At 48.6% G+C, this 23442-nt stretch overlaps 1 protein-coding gene across 2 annotated transcripts in view; it reads left to right on the top strand.

The window, feature by feature from the left end:
- The window catches only part of GNAT2 (G protein subunit alpha transducin 2), a 222106-nt gene that overhangs the window by 150866 nt on the left and 47798 nt on the right, over positions 1–23442 (top strand). For both annotated transcript variants that reach the window (XM_086923569.1, XM_086923568.1), the window contains exon 3: positions 22809–22950. In XM_086923569.1, coding sequence (XP_086779695.1) covers positions 22809–22950 — 142 coding nt within the window. The remainder of the gene's footprint in view (positions 1–22808; positions 22951–23442) is intronic.

Raw genomic sequence — 23442 nt, 5'->3', positions numbered from 1 at the left:
GATGGGAGCGACAGCATCCTGCAAAAGAAATTATTTTCAACTGTCTGTATGTCGCTAGTCTTATTGTAACCCCATACATCACTCCCGTAGGTCTCCATTGGGAGGCACTTGGCGTTATAAATCTTCATGAAGGCCGGAAGTGGTTTAGAGCCTATTATTGCAAACCCTAGTATTACCCCAGACGCCCTGGCAAGAGTGTTCTTTTTTATGCACACGCTGCATAACCCATGATCATCTTTCATCAAAAAAGACGCCTAAATATGGGAAAGCAGGGACTTTCGTAAGTTCCAAACCCTTACAATAAAATTCAACCTTCTTTGCCCGGCCCTTGCCAATTGACATTCAATGTGATTTTTTGAGGTTTTTAATTAAACCTAGATAGTCCATAAAATCAATAAAACAATCTAAAAGAGATTGTAACCCTTGTGACGTCCTTGCTACCAAAACCGCATCATCTGCGTACAGTAATGCAGGGATCATTTTTATGCCTGCTCTTGGGACATCCTTGCAGGAGGAGGTCAAAACATCTCCCAATTTATTAATGTAAAGTGTGAACAATAGGGGTGCCAAAATGCACCCCTGTCGCACCCCTTGCTTGACGTGTCATGCATCAGTTAGGCTGCCGTTCTCATTATAGCGAACCGCCACCGAGGTGTTTTTGTGAATGCCTGCCAAGAAGGAGATCAAGGCTGGCTTTAGCTCAATGCTATGAAGGGAAGCCCAGCGTTTTTGCCTATTTATGAGATCAAAAGCAGTGGATAAATCCATAAATGCTAAATGGATGTCCCCACGCTTAGCGACCGTATATTTCCCTATTACTAGGTGAAGATTAAGGCATTGTCCCATTCGTGCCCTTTCCCTGCCTAAATCTGTACTGAAGATCCGGGATGATGCTGTTTTTGTCTAGCCAATCTGTTAGGTGGGCAAGTACGACCTTCCCCATTATCTTGGCTGCAGAGTCCAAGAGTGAAATCGGTCTATAACAGGCCAGATCCTCTCTTGAGCCCTTTTTGAATATTGGAATTATTACAGCTTTATCCCAAGACGGGGGAAATCCGACCTGTGTCGCTGCGCTAAAAACAAGAGTTAAAATCCTGGCCCATACAATAGGATCTGCCCTATAAAGATCGGCCGGTACACCATCTGGGCCTGGTGCCTTTCCCCTTAGGGTAGACATGATTGCCTCAGTTACTTCCTCCTCCGAAAATACCACATTTGAGGCATAGGTATTAACCCCCTGCCAGCTAGACAACTCCTGACTCACAACAGTGTATATGCCACTAAAATGTTCAACCCACTTTTCTGGGGGAATAAGACAGTCTTTAACAGAATTGATTGTCTTGTCAAACGTTGGACTATTGACCACTCTCCAAAATCTGGTGCTACTACACAAGTCAAACCAGTTTTTATGTTTCTTGGGCCTTACTTTACAGTGAAGCATCAAATTGGCTGCTACCTGTCTCGTAATGCAGTCAAAAGCACCTAAGATTATTGATGGGTCAGAGTCCGTATTTGAACATATACTAAAATCCTCTAGTGGCTTCTGTATAGGTTGTCAAGAAAGCTTTCCGGGTTAATTACCTCCCATCTTAGCCTCCGATCTTGGTCTTTGGTGGCGATGTTGGAATTAGATATGAGTGTCAGGGGTTTTACATTATCAAAGGCCTGAATGTTAATGGCCAGAGTAAGGAGGTTATGATCACTCAGGCAACTATGCGTTACACAAAAGGTGCCTAATAGGTCCATCAATGGGCTTGAGACTAAAATATAGTCAATGATGCTTCGGTGACCTTGACCAGTATATGTAGGAATTGGAGGCGAAGTATCTGACTGTACAGGGCAAAATAAATTATAAACAGATAAAAAACTCTCTAGAAAAAACCCATACTTCGGGTGTTCAAAATGGGATATCCCCTGCGGGCCATACTCCTCCTCTAGGCCTAACAGACAATTGGATGGACAAACATGGGTGTTAAAATCACCAAGGATTAATAGATGGTAGGGCGCATCATCGTTGGCCTCAATCATACAAAAAGGTAGCCAGTGATCTTAGATGCTCCAAATCATAAATTCTTGTGAAAGAATTATAACAATTTACCACCAAGAGACCTGGTAAAGTATCGCTTATGAGTTTGACTGCTAAAATATTTGGTGTACTTGTGTCTATCAGCTTGGTTTTATACAATAGTTTAAGACTGATCACTAACAGAAGTCCCCCCCCTAGGTCTCCCCATAGTTGATGGCACAGCATTTTTACTAAATGAACAGTACCCGTCCAAATAGTAAGAATCATTCGAATCCCAGGTTTCCTGCAAAGCAATAATGTGATACGTTAAGAGGAAAGACTCACAGTTCCTGTCCCCCTTGTTGACCGCAAACCGGCTATATTCCATGAGAGAATTTCTACTTCTGGCGCGGTTACGGTCTGCCCCATTGGATTACATTCAATGTCTGCTGGGACCGCAGGATTGGGGTCTACCGTGTGGGGTAATACTACCAATACAGGATTAGACATTATAAGTGGGGTTTCCTCATCTACCACTGTCCCCTTTGTTAATAGCTCCTCTGTAGGTACATGATTTGCTTGTAGTCAACCCTGGTCATCTGAGTTGGACAGGGCCTTGAATCTATTTGAGACCGCAATAAGCGGGATAAGCTCCCCTTGTGGTCTCAACGGAGGCCTATAGAAATACCCCAATGCCACAACGGAGGTAGCGGGGGGAAAATGATGGTCATGAGCTTCAAGGATCATTTGAGCAACTACGGGGCTTCGGAAGTTGACCATAACGCAACCCCCCTATCTTTTTGAGATTTACCGACCCACGCAACTCTACGGACCATCAGGATATTATTGGCCAGAAGGAACCTAAAACCTTTGTCTGGCCAACCAGTCCACAGTGTTATTTTTTAACTGAGTCCAAGATTCAGGTGTATCCAATCTCAATGGGGGAACACCAGCCAGGACTACAACGAGGGGACTAGCCGCTGGTGGAAGATCTAAAATATCTCGGGCAGGTTTAAGCAATGCGTTTTTTATTGTGTTGTTTATTTTGTTGTGTCCACCACCATGGCACACTGGGGGAACAATCAGTGCCTTGGGCAGATCACTTTGCATTTGCGAATTTTGAGTACCTACACATGGCAGGAGAGTCTGTCGATCTGACCCCGGAGATATAATACTAGGTAATGGTGTCTGACCCCCGGTATTTAAGCTTATACCCTGGGCAGGTGGGATTGGGATGCGCTTTGTTCCATTCACGCTATCTGCAGCCAGATGGGTCATTGCCTTGTTGCGAGTCCCACATAATCCTTTATTCCCCATATGTATACTCGGGACACTACCCTCCCCTGCAGCGTTCGATATTTCTGTGTTTCCCCTTGCCTCGAAATCTTTTACCAAGTGGGCAACTTTATCTTCTATGGCCCCTAGTTTAGTCCAAAATGGTGCGAGGATAGTTAAAATTAATGTTTGCATATGTTCCCAATAAACCTGGTTATCCCCTATATCACCTAGCTCAGTCACATTAGGGTTAGCAGATGGAGTCCCCAGGCTCAAATATGCTGGGCGATTTTCCTTTTTGATCCTTACTTTTCCCTTTGTCTTTATTTTTGTCCCGCGTGGCTAAGCCGCCCCTGGTTCGCTTCGACAAAGGTTCCCCCGAACCACCCACTACACCAGTACTGTCCCTTGTAAGTCTCTTTGACCTAGTTGCTTGATCATCTCGAGCTCCCCCAGTGTCAATGGGGGAATGGGATTGGGCGTGGGTTGAGACTTGAACCAAGGGGGAATCTAGGTTCTGCAAATTACTAGGGACCACCGTGAAACCATGTATAGCACAATGTGAGGACAGTCTCGGAGAGCTAATGCCCTCTGCAGCACAAAAATCGGGCACATTTCTCCATTCCAGAGCCGGGCTCTGGGTCGTGTCCACCGTGCCACCTTGTGGGTTTTTAGTGGGGTCTATGTTTGAGTGGCTTGCAGATTGGGTAGCTACCATATGTGACTTGACCATTCTTATTGCCCCCAAAGATGACCTTTTTTGTTCTGCATAGGCTCCTAAGGATAGTCTTTTTTCCGTGAGCTGTATCTCGTTCTGGAGCACGGATTCAGCCCTAGTCAAAAAGGAATCCAATGTGCCTGCCACCACCCCCTGCCTTCTGCCCCACAAGATTTCGTTTTATGGCCCTAACCCCCGCTTACTCTTACACTTATTATAAGTTTTGGTTCACAGCCCCACAGAACATAGAATGCTTATATTAGTAAATGCCAATATGATATACCCAAATTGTATGTACACAATCAATCAAAAAGCCTCTGACCAAGTCCACCAGCAAGTCCTCCACAATAAACCTGAAGTATAAAAGGGACGTGGCCCAGCCCAGTCTCCTCCTAGCTACGACGGGCGTGGACGCACTGCGGAGCCCTGGATTAGCCTCAAACGCCTCCTGGCGCAAATCGCGGCGTCAGCAGCCACAAGGGATGCTGGGCAGCGTAGTTCCTGGTCCCCCAGGCGTCGGCAACACAATGGCGGCCCTCGGCGCTCGGTCCTTGGCCTCCGTGGGCAGCAAACAACAGTGGGCGCAACAGGTAGGATGTCAGAAATGGTCTCCCGCGCTGTTGGAGCCCTGGATCAGCTTTAAACGCCTCATGGCGCGAATCGCGGCGTCAGCAGCCACAAGGGATGCTGGGCAGCGTAGTTCCCAGTCCCCCAGGTGTCGGCAACTCAATGGCGGCCCTCGGCGCTCGGTCCTTGGCCTCTGTGGGCAGCAAACAACAGTGGGGACAACAGGTAGGATGTCAGAAATGGTCTCCCGCGCTGCGGGAGCCCTGGACCAGCTTTAAACGCCTCTTGGCGCGAAACGCGGCATCAGCAGCTGCAAGGGATGCTGGGCAGCGTAGTTCCCGGTCCCCCAGGCATTTGCAACACAATGGCGGCCCTCGGCGCTCGGTCCTTGGCCTACGTGGGCAGCAAACAACAGTGGGCGCAACAGGTAGGATGTCAGAAATGGTCTGTGATGAACCTGAGAAGATCCTGTCCAGATGCATGCATGGTAGAAAGGACTCTGAGCAGGTGTTGCCGAAAATATACCAGTGTATATTAGTGAAGCTGGTGTAGTTTCACAGGGATCAAGAGGACCGAGGGTCACAATGCATTCAAACTCAGGCTGTTTTACTACCAACAAGAGGGCTGGGGGTCTGTTTTACCTGAATGCATTCGGGCGCTTGGCACTCCAGCTAACCACTGTCTGACTAATCAACCAGGTGCACCATACTAGCATTAGGCACAGCAAAACCATCCATACCTCAACAGGCTAGACACCTCTCTCTAGTACTACTATGTACCACCCAAAGATCCTTCTTCTAGCATTCACTTTAAAACAGTGACAAGTCTTGAAATGCTCAATGAGCATGTTGTATCTTGTTTTTGTATTTATATTATATTCATTGCACTGTCCCTTTAACATGTGCATTCCTTTTAGATTCTTCATTGTAGTTGTGTTCTTTCTCTTTGCTTAGTGGGGCAGTTGCCTGCTAGCCTGGAGAGGGACACCAGCTTATCTCTGTAACTTAAAAATAAATATTCATTATCTCTTTTATAACCTCTTGGTCATCGTTGTATCTTTCCCCTACAACAGAGCACATGCTGGTTAGGAAGGACACCAGAATATTGAAAGCTGTCTCTGCTGGGCTTAGGAAGACCCCAGAAGACAGGTTCATCAGCATCTCAATGCCACACTTTTTTACGAAGCAGATGCTCAAGTCATGTTTCTATCATAAACATTTTTGTTTGGACTTTTTCTTGCACTGTATCCATATCAGAAAGGGGCAATGCACACCCAAAATGATATAATGTAGCAGCTCACTTGTTCTTATGTGAGCATCTAAAAATCTCCTTCCCGTGCCACATATCCCTGTCACAATGCTACCCCTACGAATCCTGATTTGAGCATCACTCCTCCTTGCCATAGGACATGAGAAGCTGTATCATTGGTGTCTGCTCCATGGTAAGTTAGACAGCTCCACAGGAGCATCCTGTTCATCCGCCAGTGTGAGGGTTTAGGAGGGGCAGCGATGGTAAGGAACAAACTGCTAGGCCCGGTGCTTAACTTTCCAAACAGCCCCATCAGACCCACACTCTCCCCCTGAACAAGCCTTTGAAAGCAGCAGGAAAGTGGCTTCCATTCACTTCTCACCAGGACGGGGCTTCAGGAAAGGAGGGTCTGTATTCACAGATTCCTGTACCTTGGAGTTATAGGCGGCTATGCCTCTCCCTAAAAGCCAGGCTTCCCCACTACAACCTTTAGAGAGGAGAAGGGGATCGCCCAGTGGTGCTGCATGGCAGGGGCAGACTGCGGTGTCTTCCACCCAGTGTTCTCTCACTGCAGCAGTGGAACTGCCTTCAGGATCTCTTCTTCAGCTACCTTGGCCTGTCCAAAAAAAGATGCCATGACAGGGATTCCAGGAGTCCCAGGGGCTGGAGGAAGGGATGTTGCCACGCGAACTCAAGAACTACCGCCCCATCTCGCTCCTCCCGTTTCCAGCCAAAGTCATCGAGAAGACCGTCAACAAGCAGATGGCCGCCTTCCTCGAGACGAATGGATCCCTCGACCCCTCACAGTCCGGCTTCCGAGCCAATCACAGCACCGAGACCGCCCTCATCGCCGCCACCGATGACATCCGAGCCCTGATGGACAACGGAGAAACAGCGGCCCTCATCCTCCTAGACCTCTCCGCGGCATTCGACACTGTCTGCCACCGCACCCTAGTACAGCGCCTCAGCAACGTCGGAATCCAGGACAAGGCGCTGGAATGGATCATCTCCTTCCTCGACGGAAGAACACAGAGAGTCCGTCTATCACCGTACAAGTCAGAGGCCACCGAAGTCATCTGCGGCGTCCCTCAAGGATCCTCTCTGAGCCCCACCCTCTTCAACGTCTACATGAGCCCCCTCGCGGCCATCGCACGCCAGCACAACCTCAACATAATCTCCTACGCCGACGACACCCAGCTGATCCTCTCCCTGACCAACGACCCCGCCGCCGCCAGAGCCAACCTGCACGAAGGGATGAAAGAGGTAGCCGAGTGGATGACGACCAGCCGCCTGAAACTGAACTCGGACAAGACGGAGGTCCTCATCCTGGGCTCCTCACCCTCCGCCTGGGACGACTCCTGGTGGCCTCCCGCCCTGGGCACCGCACCCAAACCGTCAGACCATGCGCGCAACCTGGGCTTCATCCTGGACTCCTCCCTCTCCATGACCAGGCAAGTCAACAACGTCTCATCGGCATGCTTCAACATCCTTCGCATGCTACGGAAGATCTTCTGGTGGCCCTCGTCACCAGCCGACTGGACTACGGCAACGCCCTCTACGCCGGTACCACCGCCAAGCTCCAGAAGAGACTCCAGCGGATCCAGAACGCCTCAGCCAGACTCATCCTCGACATCCCACGAACCAGCCACATCTCCGGACATCTGAGAGACCTTCACTGGCTCCCCGTCAACAAAAGAATCACCTTCCGCCTCCTCACCCACGCACACAAAGCCCTACACGACCAAGGCCCGAGCTACCTCAACAGCCGAGTCAACTTCTACGCTCCCAAACGCCACCTCCGATCAGCCAACCACGCCCTCGCCGACGTCCCCCGCATCCGAAGAGCGACTACAGGAGGAAGGTCCTTCTCCTACCTGGCCGCCAAGACCTGGAACTCCCTCCCGACCGACCTGCGCCTGACCCAAGACCACCTCTCCTTCAGGAAGAAGCTGAAGACCTGGCTGTTCGAGCAGTAGCGGCACCCCCCCCCCCCCCCCCCCCAGCGCCTTGAGACCCTACGGGTATGTAGCACGCTCTATAAATGTCTTTGATTGATTGATTGATTAGACATATGTAAACGATAACAAGTTACCAGACGGTGATCTCTTTTCCACTGTAGAACCCCTGTACTGGTTACTCCCAGGACTCAGCTTCAAGGATTATGTGTCAAATTCAGGATCAACCTGCCTGTTGGTTATTTCTACAGTGTGATAAAATAATTATTTTATCACAATGTAACACACTGATAGACCATCAAAGTATTTCCATAATTTACTAGCAGGACAATAAATGTAAGAAGCTCCTGTAAACCAGGTAAACTCATGGGCGGTTTGTCATAGGACTGAGGGCAAATGTGTGGAAGAGGAGACTTCACACAAAGACGTGCGCACAATTCTACTTGGAACAATAAAGTTTCTTCACTTTTTTTAATCAAATTGTTCAATAATCCAAAAGGTTTTTTTCGTAGATCATCTGATGATTTATTGTTTGATAATTTCCATTCCTTATTATGTTTCATAAGGGTGAATTTTTCTTTCAAACAATCAAGTTTTTACATTTTAATCAGTTGCCCAATGCATTTCGGGTCGAGAAGCATGACCCTTCATCAGGGGCCTGAAAATGACATAATACAGGACCTTAGCAAACATCATAGGTAAAAAACGTATACACTATACATGTGCAAAAGTGTGTACGTGTTAACCGATAAGTAAAAAATAAGCATGCAAAGGTTAAGGGATGAACAGGCTGAGGGAAGTGAGTCAGAAAAATAATGGCGGGTGATCAAAATACCAGCAGTGTGAATAATGTGAATATGCAGCATGCTTGAAACGGCTAACTCAACCAGAAAATTAATCGAGGTGGTCAGAATGCAAGACAGCGTGATGTAAAGTGAGTCAGTGTTTCCGTTTTTCCATCTTGACGGCTTGTTTCTCTGCCGCAACACCACTTTATATTTTTTCTCTTATGCCGCACATCGGCACTAGTTTGCATTTTGACCATTTTTATTAACTTTTCCGACGTGTTAGTCTTTTTAAGCATGTCGTATACTCACATCATTCACACAGCTGGTATTTTGATCACCCGGCACTACTGCTCTGACTCACTTTACATCACGCTGTCTAACACGTACACACTTTTGCACATGTATAGTGTATACGTTTTTTACCTATGATGTTTGCTAATGTCCTGTATTATGTCATTTTCAGGCCCCTGATGAAGGGTCATGCTTCTCGACCCGAAATGCATTGGGCAACGGATTAAAATGTAAAAACGTGATTGTTTGAAAGAATAATTCACCGTTATTAAACATAATAAGGAATGGAAATTATCAAACAATAAAGCATCAGATGACCTACGAAAAAACCTTTTGGATTATTGATTGAACAATTTGACAAAAAAAGTGAAGAAACTTTATTGTTCCAAGTAGAATTGTGCTCACATCTTTGTGTGAGGTCTCCCCCTCCACACATTTGCCCTCAGTTTTCTTAGGGCACGGTAAGGCACAGTGTGTCAGATGTATGCGCCACCCCTAAAAAGAAAAAATTCTAGGATATTCATTTACATGAGTGCAAAGGGACCAAAAACTCTTCATGGTTTGTCATAGGGAAAATTTTTCCGATGTTCACACAATTGACTGGATCATAAACAGAATGTAAAAGAGTCATAAATAGCACACCCATTCATGAAAGATCTATGGCCATTTCAAACAAATGGAAAACCTAATTGTAGTAAATACATCCGTAACACAGTTGAGGTAGAATAAAGATGTGCTTATTCCATGGCACAAGTGCTCCACAGCAGCCAACAGCAAGTACAACAACCGTCAAACTCCCCTCCAAAACCCAGGTTCCATTCGGAACACTAAGGAGGAACCCACAGAGAACATTCCAAAATCACTAGAATACTACATTATCCCCTCCCTTCCAATACAACAACAAAAAGAGACAGAAGGCAGATAAAAAGAAGAAAAAGTTCAATAAAAAGAGTAAAAGAAAGGAAAAAGAACAAAGAAGGGAAGAAGAGGAAAAACCAAGAAAAGAACTAGAAAGAAGTAACACCAGAAACAAACATCAACGATATCTTGCAGGAACGCGACATTGACGCGTACTCCTGCGCAAACCATTGGCAGAATGTGGCTCAACATTTCGAGAAGAAGAAGAAAGACCCAAAGTACCAGGACCAGGAGAACAGGAAAAATCCTTGTCAGCAAAAATAGTATCAAAAGGTTGCCTATTGATCTTAACAACCCTTGAGACATTCCACCAGTTCTTTCCATCCACTCTCACAGCATTCCCACACACTTTGTCCACCACAAAAACATCTGACAACTTAAAATCACCTTTGCTTCTATGAGTAGGTATCTTAATGCGAACCTTATCTCCTACAAAAAAATGTTGTGAAAAAACTCTTTTTCTAGAGTCAAAGACCAATTTCTGTTTGAACTGTGCCTGAGAAACATTGTGCCTCACTTCTTCATCCACATTCTCTAAGGAATTAGTTTTTACCCAAAGCGACATCCATCCTGGACAGATTTTTGAACACGGTTTTCTCCCACGAAGAAGCTCATACGGAGAAACTTTTGTTGATGAGTGTGGTGTGGTGCGCTAGAACCATACCATGGATCTGACAGCATTTTGAATATTACATTTCTGAGACAAGGCCCATTGTACACAGTTGTTGAGCACCCTATTCATACGCTCAACCAAACCATTAGTTTGGGGATGATGAAGAGCACTTCTGAGATGATTGATGCCACCTTGTTTTAAAAATAAATTGAACTCTTGACTCACAAACTGCACCCCATTATCACTCACCAAGGAAGAAGGGAAACCCTCACACAAAAATAAATCTTTCAGAAAGTCTATCACATTCTTGGAATTGGGCTCACCAATGAACCGTACCTCTGGCCACTTTGAATAATAGTCAATAGCCTCAATGGCATATCTAGAGGTAGAAGGCAATGCATAAAACGGACCAACTAAATCAACTCCTAACTTCTCCCAGTGTCTTGTAGGAAGAGGAATAGGTTGAAGTGGTGGAGACCGTATCTTGAAACTTTTCTCTGCACTGGAGCACACCACACATTCATCAATGAGCAGATCAATGTCTTTATCCATTTGCGGCCACTAGAAATGCTCACGAACCCTTCTCTTGGTTAAAGTTTTACCCAAATGCCCCTCATGTGCACCTTTCACAATCCTTGTTCTAAGCACATCCGGAGGTATCTACTTGTCACTACGAACCAAAAGTCCACCTTCAACTGAAAGTTCATCTCCAACCTTCACAAATGTTTGAAGAGAATAATAGACACTATTCTCCCTTGGCCAGCCATGCCTAATGCTATTGATAACCTCACAAAGAAGAACATCCTTCGAGAGTGCTTCTCTCCATTCTTCTTCACTGATAGCACACATGTCATCCAAACCTAAGTATGCTACAAAACAATCCTCATCTTCATAGTCTTCTACACAGTCATTTTCAGACTGAGGAGATAGTGGATGCCTTGAAAGATAGTCAGCCCTAACATTCTCTTTGCCAGGGATATACACTATGTCAAAGTCATATTGCAACAACTTAGTGGAAAGACAAGCAATTCTGGGAGTGTGCTCTTTCACCTTGTTGCAAGACAGAATTGAAACCAAAGGGCTGTGATCAGTTCTTAACCGAAAATGATTACCCCAAATGTATGGGCTGAACTTTCTTATAACCCACCAGCATGCCAAGAGTTCCCTCTCAATAACGGCAAAATTAAACTCCGCACCACGCAAAACTCTTGAAGCACAACCCAACGTATGCGCAATCCCATTGACCTTCTGTGTGAGCACAGCTCCCAAACCAACTCCACTTGCATCAACAGTAATAGTGCACATAGCATTCGGTACAAAAGGTTTAAGTACTCTCGATCCAACAAGTTGCTCTTTGATCCAAATGAAAACAGAGTGACACTTATCATCCCAAAGAAAAGGAACATCCCTTTTAAGCATATTAGAAAGGGGTTGCACTTTTGATGCGTAATCAGGTATAAACCGTGAATAAAATTCACACAACCCAATAAAAGATTTAAGACCGACCTTGTCTTTTGGAGAAGAACTGTCCACAATAGCTTTAACAAGACCTGGTCTCGGTTCCACACCTTGCTCCGACAAAATATGACCAAGATACTCTACTTTCCGAACTCTAAAAACACATTTTTCTTTTTTTAAAACAACCCCTCCATCACGCAATGCCTCCATGACTTTCAGCACAGTGTAATCATGTGATTCGCAGGAGGAACCATGAATTAAAACGTCATCTTGAAAGACGACGACACCCTTGATATTTCTTAACAAGTTAGACATAATCCTTTGAAAGACTGCTGCCGCAGAGGCCAATCCAAATGGCATGCGGCAGTACTGAAAGGACCCAATTGGAGAAATAAAAGCCGTGAGATGCCTAGAAGACGGATCAAGAACAACCTGATGGTAGGCTGAGGCTAAATCTAGTTTACTACACCACTTGGAACCATTAATCAAGGACAACATGTCAGGGATTTTTGGCAGAGGATGAGAGTCCACCCAGATGTTTTTATTTAAACAACGCAGGTCCACACAAACGCGAAGATCGCCATTTTTCTTCTTCGCGACGACAAGTTGCGAAAGCCAAAGAGAAGACTCAATTGGCTCAATGATTCCCTTCTTACACAAACCATTAAGTTCCTCTTCCAGCTGACTCCTAACACTAAAAGGTACATTCCTAAGCCTATGCTTAATAGGAATAGCATTATCCTTTACCTTTATGGTATGCATGAATCCTTTTACTTCTCCAAGTTCGTCACCAAAGACAGATGGAAACTGATCAACCAATTTGTCAACAAAGTCATCCGTTTGAACAATAGAAATTGGATCTTTAGTTCCCGGCCTAAGCACCATCTTGAACAAACCCTGATGGAACCACCCGAGAATATTCAATCCTTTGATAGATACATAAATCTTACCAAAAATGTTCCTCCCTCTGAACTCTAACGTGTCCTCAAAATAGCCTACAAGCTCAATTTTCCTACCCTCATAGGAGACAGGAGATCTTTCAGGTGGTTGCAATTCACGACCACTCCAAACTTCATCAAATAATTCTTGAGTCAACATTGTAATTCTCGCCCCAGAGTCAACCAATAAACACACAACCTTATCACCTATACCTATATCGGTATATGGATCCACACATTCTGTTGACAAGTCAGAGCCACCATGCAAATCCCCGACAACAACAACCATGTCTCGCAAATCATCTTGAATATTCCCTAATTCCTCTTGTCTGTAATCAGTCACGCTCACATTTGCCACAGCAGTAGAAGAAGAGGAAGAAGGAGAACCCTGTTTTTTGTCTTGAAAGTAAGACACATTTCTCTTCACATTCTGACACACTTTAGCAAAATGTCCTACCCTCCCGCACGTCTTACATGTCACATTTTTAGCCGGACAAGGACGTCCTGACTTCACATGTGGAAAATATCCACATTTGAAACAGATGTGTATAAGCACACTATTTTTATTTTCTTTAAATTTAACAACACTCACACTATACTCCTTACTAGCGACAGAAGGCTGCTTTTCTTCCAACTCTTTCACGGAAAGCTTAGAGATTTAAATGCTCTTTGTAACACGCACTGTTTCCTCAAGAGTGGGATTTCCTAAAGAGAGCAAATTTTGTTGCATACTTTTGTCAACACATTTACAGATATACTGATCCCTGATCATTTGATCTCTAAAATTCTCAAACTGGCACTCTGCACTCAACATGCGTAGTGCAGAAATAAAATCTTCAACTTTCTCCCCATGCGTCTGCTCTCTTTTAAAGAACTTGTGTCTGATAACAACCAAACTCGGTTGAACCTCAAAACGTAACTCAAGCTTTTTAACTGTTTCGACAAATTCATCAATGTCCTCCTCCTCTTGAGCACGCACTAAAGGTGGAAGATGTTTGGAAATGGAGCGTCCCTCAAACCCAAGGGTATTTAAAAATAAGCATTTCTTCCTTTTCGCTCTGTAACGAGAAGCCCCAATCGTCCCAAGATAATTAGTGAAAGCATCATACCATTTCTTCCAGGCAATGGGGGTTCTCCTGGTACTTCTAAAAAAGGTGGTGGAGGAGTAACAGACTGCATAGCTTCTGTATAATATAGTAAAGAATAACCACCTTTAAACTCCTACAATAATCCTTGTTGACTCTAAAATAAAAATAAAGGGGGGACGACCCAAGATGGCGGGGTGAGCGGACGCCTCTTCCCGCAGCTCCTCCGGCCCGACTAGGCCCGAGCCCTTTTTCGTTAGCTTCTCTCCCCCCGCTGAAGGTCGGCGGCTGAGGGATAGGCGGCGGAGATCCTGGGGCACACGTTGATGCTACTTTGGCCCCAATCGCCCCGGTGGAAGCACGCTAAAAGACCGATTGCCGGACGGAGGAGCGCCTTGGAGGCGGAGCTGAGCGGAGCGCTGTCCGGATGCCTCGGCCGGGGCTGGTGCTGATGTCTGGCGATCGGGAGTGAAGCTCGCCCCGGTACTCGACGGGGATCGTCAGAGGGACAACGGCTGTGTAACTTCGCTAAGCGAGGACCCCGCTGTGTGATCGTGGTGGTGCCTGGACTTGCGGTGGTGGCCTCTCATGTGGTACGGGGCCCGGCCCCGTGGCCAGTTGGCGACAAAGCCTAAGATCGGAGCCTGGTCTACCGTTTCTCCTCTCTAGCTGAACGGCCCTGGATAGGACTTTCCTCTGTATACCTGGCTCTTCGAGTGGCCCTGGTGGCGTCGCCGGGCCTGGTCGATCTACCCGGCCCTGCCCAATCGCCATCTTGTCTTCACGGCGACGGTGACGCAGCCCTCCTTCAGTGTCGCTTGAGGTCGTCTCCTACACCTCTGCCTTCGCGCAGCTCTCCCCTCCAGCGGGACGCCCCAGCCGGGGTTCCCTGGTGGGGGTCCCTGTTGAAATCTTGGCTGGGCACCGAACGACTCTCTGTGACTGGACTGACCCGCCATTTTGTCGCCTGTGGCGCAGGTCCCCTATCTGGCCGGGTGTTCCTTCCCGAGGGACTCTACCGAACGTTGGAAGCTCATCGAGGGCAGTGCCTGCTGCAGGTGGCCGAAGCCAGTGTTCCTGCTTCGGTTGAGTGCGGCAGCGTACGGGACACGAATGTCCGGGAAAGGAGGATCGAGGAAGGGGGATCGCACCCTGCCAGACATGCTTAGCAGGGCCCAGCAACAGCGAGACAGGGCGCAACCGTCTCCGGGCTCTTCCCGGGCTGCAGCGGACCCGACCGGGGGTGAGCCCCCCGTCACGAGGTCCTTCATGGAGGAACTGTTCAGCTCGCTTAAAGCAGACTTCCAGACGCTGAAGCAGGAGGTGGCCAGTGAAGTGCGCGAGGTCCGCAGGGAGGTGGAGGGCCTTGGTGAGCGGATGGAGACGGTGGAGGCGGCGGCCCAACGCCGGGACGACGAGATTGTCCATTTGCAACAGGACGTTCTCCGTCTCAGGGAGCAACATGTTGAACTCCAAGCCCATAACGAGGACCTGGAGAACAGGTCGAGAAGGAATAACATACGGGTACGGGGAGTACCGTCTGCAGATGAGGGGACAGACCTAGTGGGCTACTTGCAGGACTTGTTCCGGGAAATTCTGGGAGAGGCCGCGGACTTCCCGATCCGCATCGACAGGGCCCACAGAGTCGGCCGTCAGCGACAGTCGGCGGCACCTCCGCCGGACATCTTGGCCTATCTCCCTGACTTTCCGGTGAAGGAGCGCATCATGTCCGAGGCCCGCAGGAAACAACCATTGACGTTCCGAGAGCGACCTGTGGCGCTGTATCAGGACCTGTCTGCCATCACGTTGCAGAAGCGCAGGTCCTTCAAGATTGCAACCGACTTCCTGCGCGAACACGAGACGCCGTACTCCTGGGGGCATCCCTTTCGTTTGATATTCCGCTGGAACGGAGTACTGCACCAGCTGCGCTCCTTGCAGGATGTTTGTGGCGTCTTGGGGCTCACGGCTACTGAGGAGGATGGAGCAACGCCGACTTGGAGGCGCTCAGATAGAGGAGGACGACGGCGGTCGGCTAGAAGGCGATCGGTGGCGAGCGCTGGACGGCCTGAATCGCCCACCATCAGAGCGGACATGGCCAGCGCCCTGAGAGAAGCGGCCAGGGACTCGGCCGCCTCGAACGGTGTGGCCTTGACGGCCTAGACTCACTCCGGGGGGAGATGGACATAGCTTCTTCGTTGCCAGGTTTGGGGGTCGGAGGGAGGGCCGGGGGGGAGCGGGGAAGGCGAGTGGCCGGACGTCCACTTTTGGTACTTTCTGCAGACTCGTCCGTTTTGGGACTTGACTGGGACAATGGGTTGTTTGTGTTTGAGTTGGAATTTGGCTAGTTGCCATTGGTTCGTTTGGGGTGGGGTCGGGAGTTGTTCAGGGGTTGGGAAGACACCGTCCGATATTTCCTGTGTTCACGCTTGGTCCTATTTTGCTTGTCCTGCGCTGCTGCCCTGCGCCCCCCCCTCCGGCTGCCTGCCCGCGACATAGCCTCTCCGGACTCTGGGAGATATGTCGTCCCTGAAGGTGGTGACCCTTAATGTCAAGGGTCTGAATAACCCTGTGAAGCGTAGGGCGATTTTGTCTCTGCTAGAGGGGACGCAAGCTGACATATGCCTCCTGCAGGAAACCCACTTGTTGTCCCGTGACTGTCACAGAATGCGCTCTGCCAAGTTCCCCACCCAGTTTTTCTCCTCTGCTGCGTCCAAGACTGCGGGAATGGCTATTCTGTTGGCGAGCTCCTTCAAGGGGGAAGTGTTGTATAAATTTGCTGAACAGAAGGGGAGGCTTTTGGCATACCGCCTCCGCCTAGGTGGCACATCGTTTACTGTTGGCTCCTTATACAGCCCGAATGATCATCAAGAACGCTTTTTAGATTCGGTGCTGGTGGATGTAACTGCCTCCCCCGATCGTCATGTCATCCTAGGGGGTGATTTAAATATAGTTTTCGATTCTGCCTTAGATAGGTCAGCGCAGCGATTCCCGCAGACTGGGGAACTTTCCCAGGCAGGGAAGGCTCGAATCACCGACATGGATTTGCATGACCTTTGGCGCACCCTCCACCCTATAGATAGGGATTATTCCTATTACTCGCATGCGCACCGGACCTACGCACGGTTGGACTACTTTTTGGTTAGTGGACCGATGCGTGCCGCTGCTACGGCGGCGGACATTGGGGTCCTGACACTGTCTGATCACGCGCCGGTCGTGGGTACGTTTGCGTGGCCGGCGACCTCCCCCTCTCGGGGGTGTGGCGCCTTAGGGACACCCTTCTGCACAGAAAAACAGTTGTAAAAATTATTGAGGAGGCCATACAGGAATACCAGGCATACAACAGTAACTCAGACACCTCATTGGCGACACAATGGGCGGCGCTGAAGGCGATCCTCAGGGGGGAATTCATCTCCATCTCCTCAGCAGAAAACAGGGAACGGCAGCGGAAGAGGGAGGAGCTGACTTCCCAGGTCCGGGAGCTAGAACAGGTCCACCGCCGTACGGGTGCCCCAAGGGTTTGGAGGCAGTTGAAGGCTGCCAGGAAGCTCCTGTCGGCGCTGGACATGGACAGGGCGGAATACGCAGCGTTACGTCTGAAACATGCCTTCTACACAGGGGGGGATAGGTGTGGCAAACTCTTGGCACACAGGCTCCGTGTCGCGCAACAGCGTAATGTGGTGAAGGAACTCTTGGGTACAGACGGGGTGGCTGTTTCTGGTGATGCGGAGGTCGCGGAAACTTTTTGTAGTTTCTATGAGGCGCTGTACGCCGGGGAGCCCCCCTCGTCGCGGGAAGCCGTGGAATATCTGGAATCAGTGACCCTTCCGGCGTTAGACTCCGCTCAGGCGGAATATCTTGAGCGCGATATCCACGTCGAGGAGGTGATTTCTGCGATAGCCAGACTTAAGCACGGGAAAGCCCCGGGCCCGGATGGTTACACGTCCCTGTTTTACAAAACCTTTTGCCCGGTTGTGGCCCCTATCCTCGCCCGGCTGTTTAATTCCTTCTCCGAATCAGGAGCCATCCCGCCGGATCTCCTGAGAGCGACGGTCTCAGTGATCCCGAAGCCTGGGAAGGATCGGGCCTTGTGTGGCTCATATAGACCCATCTCGCTCCTGAATGTCGACCTTAAGTTGTACACGGGGATTCTGGCATCCAGGCTGGCCCTGCACCTCCCGGGCCTGCTCGAAGCCAACCAGGCTGGCTTTGTGCCCGGCAGACAGACTGTCGACATTACTAAGCGAGTGACGCACATTCTGGAGAAGGCTTCACGGATCCCAGGTGAGCGGATGCTGCTGGCGGTGGATGCCGAGAAAGCCTTCGACAGGGTACACTGGCCTTACCTCGAGCAGGTGCTCAAGAAACTGGGCATCGGTGATAAATTCTGCTCGATGGTTTTCAACTGTTACAGGCACCCTTCAGCGACGGTGAGGGTCAATGGGTGCAGCTCCCGTAGTTTTGCAATTGAGCGCGGCACTAGACAGGGATGCCCACTTTCCCCACTCCTCTTTGCTCTTTACATGGAGCCGTTTGCCCAGAGGATCCGCCAAAACCCGGATACAATCGGGATCAAGATGGGGCAGTTCGTTCACACAGTCAGTCTTTATGCGGATGATGTCCTGCTGACCCTGGACGATCCCAGGAGGCCCCTTCCCGCCTGCATCCACGAATTGGATGCTTTTTCGCGAGTGGCTGGTTTCAAAATGAACATGGGCAAGTCGGTGGCTCTAGATGTGTCTCTGGCGGCGGATACTAGACAGGACCTTCAGCGGCTCTTTCCCATGCAGTGGTCATCTTCCCTGGTGCCATACCTGGGGATTCTGCTGGCGCCGACGTTGCCTGAGATGGTATCGGCTAACTACACCTCTCTTAGTAAGAAGATCAAGGAGGAGCTTGGCCGCTGGAGCAAGGGCTTGTTGTCTTGGCTTGGCAGAATTGCAGCGGTCAAGATGACGGTTCTGCCCCAAATCCTATACCTTTTCCGAGCCTTGCCGCTCCAGCCGCCAGTGGGTTGGATCAGGCAGACGCAAGCTGACATCGCACGCTTTGTCTGGCAAGGCCGCAAGCCGCGGATGAAGAGGGTTCTCTCCACGCTTGCCCCGGGGCCTTGGTATTCCGGACCTCCGGAAATATTTTCAGGCGGCGCAGCTGCGCTACCTTGTGGAGTAGGTGGGAATCCGATAAACACTGGCTTTTTCAGGACCAGGCGGTGGCAGGGCGTACCCTCCAGGAAGTTCCATTCTTGCGCCGGGTTCACCGCCCCCCCCCCCCCCCCCCCCCCCAACCTTTACGCTTCCTTTGTCACGCGGGTTCCCCTGAGAGTGTGGGACACAGTTTGCGAGGCTCGGGAACTCACCACGTTCCCCTCACCATTTACGCCCATAGTGGGTAATCCTGATTTCTCCCCGGGGATGGAGCCGGGCGCTTTCTCCCATTGGAGGGCGGCGGGCTGTCGGGCGCTCTTTCAGATTTATGGTTCGGAGGGGGTGGTCCCCTTTCAGCATCTTCAACAGGAGTTCCACCTGCCGGAATCGGATAGACTGCGATACATGCAGGTCCGGCACTGGGCGCTTCAACCCCAGGTGCGGGACACAGCTGATCGTCAGATAACATCATACGAGCGGTGGCTGGTGACCCGCACCTCCGATGCTAAACTGATCACTGATCTCTACAAGTTCTTACAGCCCCCTCCGTTTCACTACTACAATCCGGGCAGGGAACGCTGGCATAGGGAATTAGGTAGGACACTTAGCCATAAGGAGTGGGATCAGATTGCACACCGTGCGAGACACTCAGCATATCACACTGGCCTCACTGAGACATTCACCAAGGTGTCCACATACTGGTACTACACCCCAGAGAGACTGCACGAGATGAACAGGCATATCGAGAGGGAGTGCTGGAGAGGTTGTGGTCAGGTGGGGACCCTTTCACATATTCTTTGGGATTGTCCTTTGTTGGCTGCGTATTGGAAGGAGGTTCTTGATGAGGTTGATAAGCATTTTGAAATTGAATTACCGCGCTTTCCGGCGTATGTATTGCTGGGCCTTCCTAATGGCCTGATGTATCCGCTGAAGTCCCGCAGGGGCAGGCAAATCGCGATAGCGCTGGGCTCAGCGGTTCAGAACATCCTAATTCACTGGCGCACCACCACGGTCCCCTCCATCACTGGCTGGTTGCACAGGCTCTGGCATGTGCTGGGTATGGAAAAATTGTCACTCACGGTAGCGGGGGAGATAGACCAATTTGATGAGCTGTGGCAGCCCTTTCGTGTGCTTTTAACTACGGAATTTAGGGAACTCACCTGCCCGAGGTACCTTAGACTTCTAAGGCTGACGCCACCGGTGATTCCAGCAGACTAGGAGGGATAGCGGGGCTGGGTTCATGGAGGGGGGGGGGTGCGGCGGGGGGCAGGTAGTGTTATTAGCGATATATTGGACGGGGGAGGGGGGAGTTGGGGTGAGTTTGGGTGTTCCGGGGGGGCAGGGGGGGGGGGGTTTAGGGGATGGTGGGTTGGGTTTCCTTGTGTTACTGTTTATTGCTCTCTGCTCAGACTGATGGTGTTGACTATGCCCAGAATGAAGGTGTTGCTTATATTTAGCTTTTTTCAATTGCTGCTGCTTCCTTTTCCACAGGGGACTGGTCCACCGTCGCACTCGTAGTATCGTACTTATTTCCTTCGCTTCAATGTATGTAACCCTAACCTCCTGTTCCCTCTCCCTATGTTTTTGTCTTAATAAAATGCTTTAAACCTAAAATAAAAATAAATCAAAATCAAAATATGTATTAACACTTAAATAATTTAAAAAATACTGTCTCTGGTGTGCACATCACTGTTGAAACACATCAGCTCTCTGTTGCTTCGACATGCACATCTCGGTAAATAAGTAAAGAAAAGGTGTTGATTTCACTCTTCGATTCTTTCTTTGTATTTGTCTTTTTCTCGAAGGAGAGTTAATAATACATCCTCACAGGTGTGCGTGTCACCGTGTACATGCTCCGTCACTTCGTTATTTTCCAAAACAACTTTTTCCGATTAAATATTCATCATCTTGCACGTTGTTTCCCTCGAAAATGAGGCCTTTTTTTTTTTGCTTCACCCATGATGGCGTCCACGTCAAATACGTCACACGCACTAGCGTAATGCCGCTCTGATTAGTCTCTCTTTGTACACACAAGATGGCACCCACGTCCAATGCGTCACACGCGCGTTGCGTAGATCCGTTTAAGAGACACCAACAATTACTTGAAATATGTCCGCCTTTGGCAAACTGGTGCGCTGACCTTAACGTTGCGCGCGCAGCTTTTTTTAGATGCAATCTTTTCCCTTCAAACGGTTGCGCTGCTGCTGCTCCTGCTGCCGCGTAAATTCTTAAATATTTGCCACAGTACCTTTTTTTCATTAATCGGCCACCTCTGCAACTTCTTCGTCGTCTGCCTCTTTTTCGAACGACTTCTTCGCAGATCTCGGCTAGTACAAATAGGTAACTACGTTTCTCTCTTATCGTGGGTTCGGCAGACACTTGTGCCCTTGTATCGTCGCCAAGTATTTTGTAGTAAATACATCCGTAACACAGTTGAGGTAAAATAAAGATGTGTTTATTCCATGGCACAAGTGCTGCGCAGCAGCCAACAGCAAGTACAACAACCGTCAAACTCCCCTTCAAAACCCAGGTTCAATTCGGAACACTAAGGAGGAACCCACAGTGAACATTCCAAAATCACTAGAACACTACACTAATTCCATCTGAAAACTTCCCACTGACAAATGTTTAAGTCTTTCAAAGAATCCTCAACTAGAGTGACTTCATAACAACATTGTCTGTAACACAAAACTTAGCAGCATTATAGTCATAGTCCATTAGAGGACAGCCAACACATGCATGTCTAGAGCACACCTGCCATAAGCAAGGCAATAGCTACTACAATGCGTCCAACCCAAAAAAGTCAAGGTCTACCAGAGCACACTTAGCACAAGCAAGACAAAGTCAATCAGTACACGCCCACCACAAGCAAGACAAAGTCTCTACAGTACACTTACCACAAGCAAGACAAATTCTACTTGAGCACACCCGCCACAAAGTAGTCAAAGTCAATCAGTACACGCCCACCACAAGCAAGACAAAGTCTCTACAGTACACTTACCACAAGCAAGACAAATTCTACTTGAGCACACCCGCCACAAAGAAGTCAAAGTCAATCAGTACACGCCCACCACAAGCACGACAAAGTCTCTACAGAACACTTACCACAAGCAAGACAAATTCGACTTGAGCGCACCCGCCACAAGCAAGTCAAAGTCAATCAGAACAGGCCCACCACAAGCAAGTCAATGTCAATTAGTACATGCCTTCCACAAGAAAGTCAAAGTCTCTACTGCACACTTACCACAAGCAAGACAAATTCTACCACAGCACACCCAACACAATGAGTCACTGGAACACCTAAAATACAACAATGTCATAGTCTAGTAGGGAACACCCAACATAATGAAATTCTACACCTAATACAATAAGTGAGCAGGACCCTCTATTACAATAAGTCTCAGTGACACACCAGACATTACATAGCCAAAGTTCACAGTAGCACTCACAACGCAACGAAATGTCCACGCTGTGCACAAGATGTTTAGGATCTGAAGTAAACCATCATCCTCAAATCAAACCTAGATTTACTTTCACTCCTCTATAAGCACTACCGAACATGTAAAGACAAGAAAGCACAGATGTACATATAATGCCTACACCCATAGGAGTCAAACATGTATGCAAGTACTCTAATGCCTAGCCTGATTCATATAAGCAGCTATTTGATTGGAAACCACTAGAGCACAATTTTGAGGGTGTACATTCTACGCTGCAGTGTACATGTAGCCAGTGAACCTTTTGTTTCCAGGTCAAACTCTCGCATTCCTACTGATGCTTCTTGATATGTCTTTCTCCTGCTTAGGATTATTCACCAGGAAGGTTACTCCGAACAGGAGTGCATGGAGTTCAAGGCCATCATCTACGGAAATGTGCTGCAGTCCATCCTGTCCATCATCCGAGCCATGACCACCCTGGGCATCGACTATGGAAGCAACCAGAGAGCGGTCTGTACCACTCCTTCATTTTCAAATTCCTCTCTGTCAAGGCCAAGCTCTGTCCCACTCTTCTAATCCTGTGGACATGGCTTCGGTCTGTACCCTCTCTGTCGGAACTTGGTGATGGAAAATATTGTGTCACTGTGGAAAGTGGAAGAATGCTGACAACTTTCAAAATCCTAAGGACTTTTGAGAAATTGTCAGAATTTCACATCTGGATTATGATAGGGATTTCACAAACTCCTGCTGCCCCTAGAAAGGCCTCCCGGTGTTGTGAAGGGTGGTTTGCTCAGAGGTCCACTTGAGCTCATATCTCTGTTCTCTGAAGTTACCTGGTATTTGGAAGGGGTGGGGGTCTTACTGGGGCATGCTAGAATATTTAAGAGTGTGGCATCTTTGTCATCATGGACACTGTTTCTAAGCCTGGATTTTTCATCTAAATGCTTTCAAGTATGTTGGTAGAATGAGGTCATTAGAAGCAAAGAAACATACCCATAGTTT

This window comes from Lissotriton vulgaris, chromosome 5 (genome assembly GCF_964263255.1).
Source record: "Lissotriton vulgaris chromosome 5, aLisVul1.2, whole genome shotgun sequence".
NCBI lineage: Eukaryota > Metazoa > Chordata > Amphibia > Caudata > Salamandridae > Lissotriton > Lissotriton vulgaris.
The sequence above is the reverse complement of the archived record's forward strand: the minus strand, read 5'-3'. Positions and strand labels throughout refer to the sequence as shown.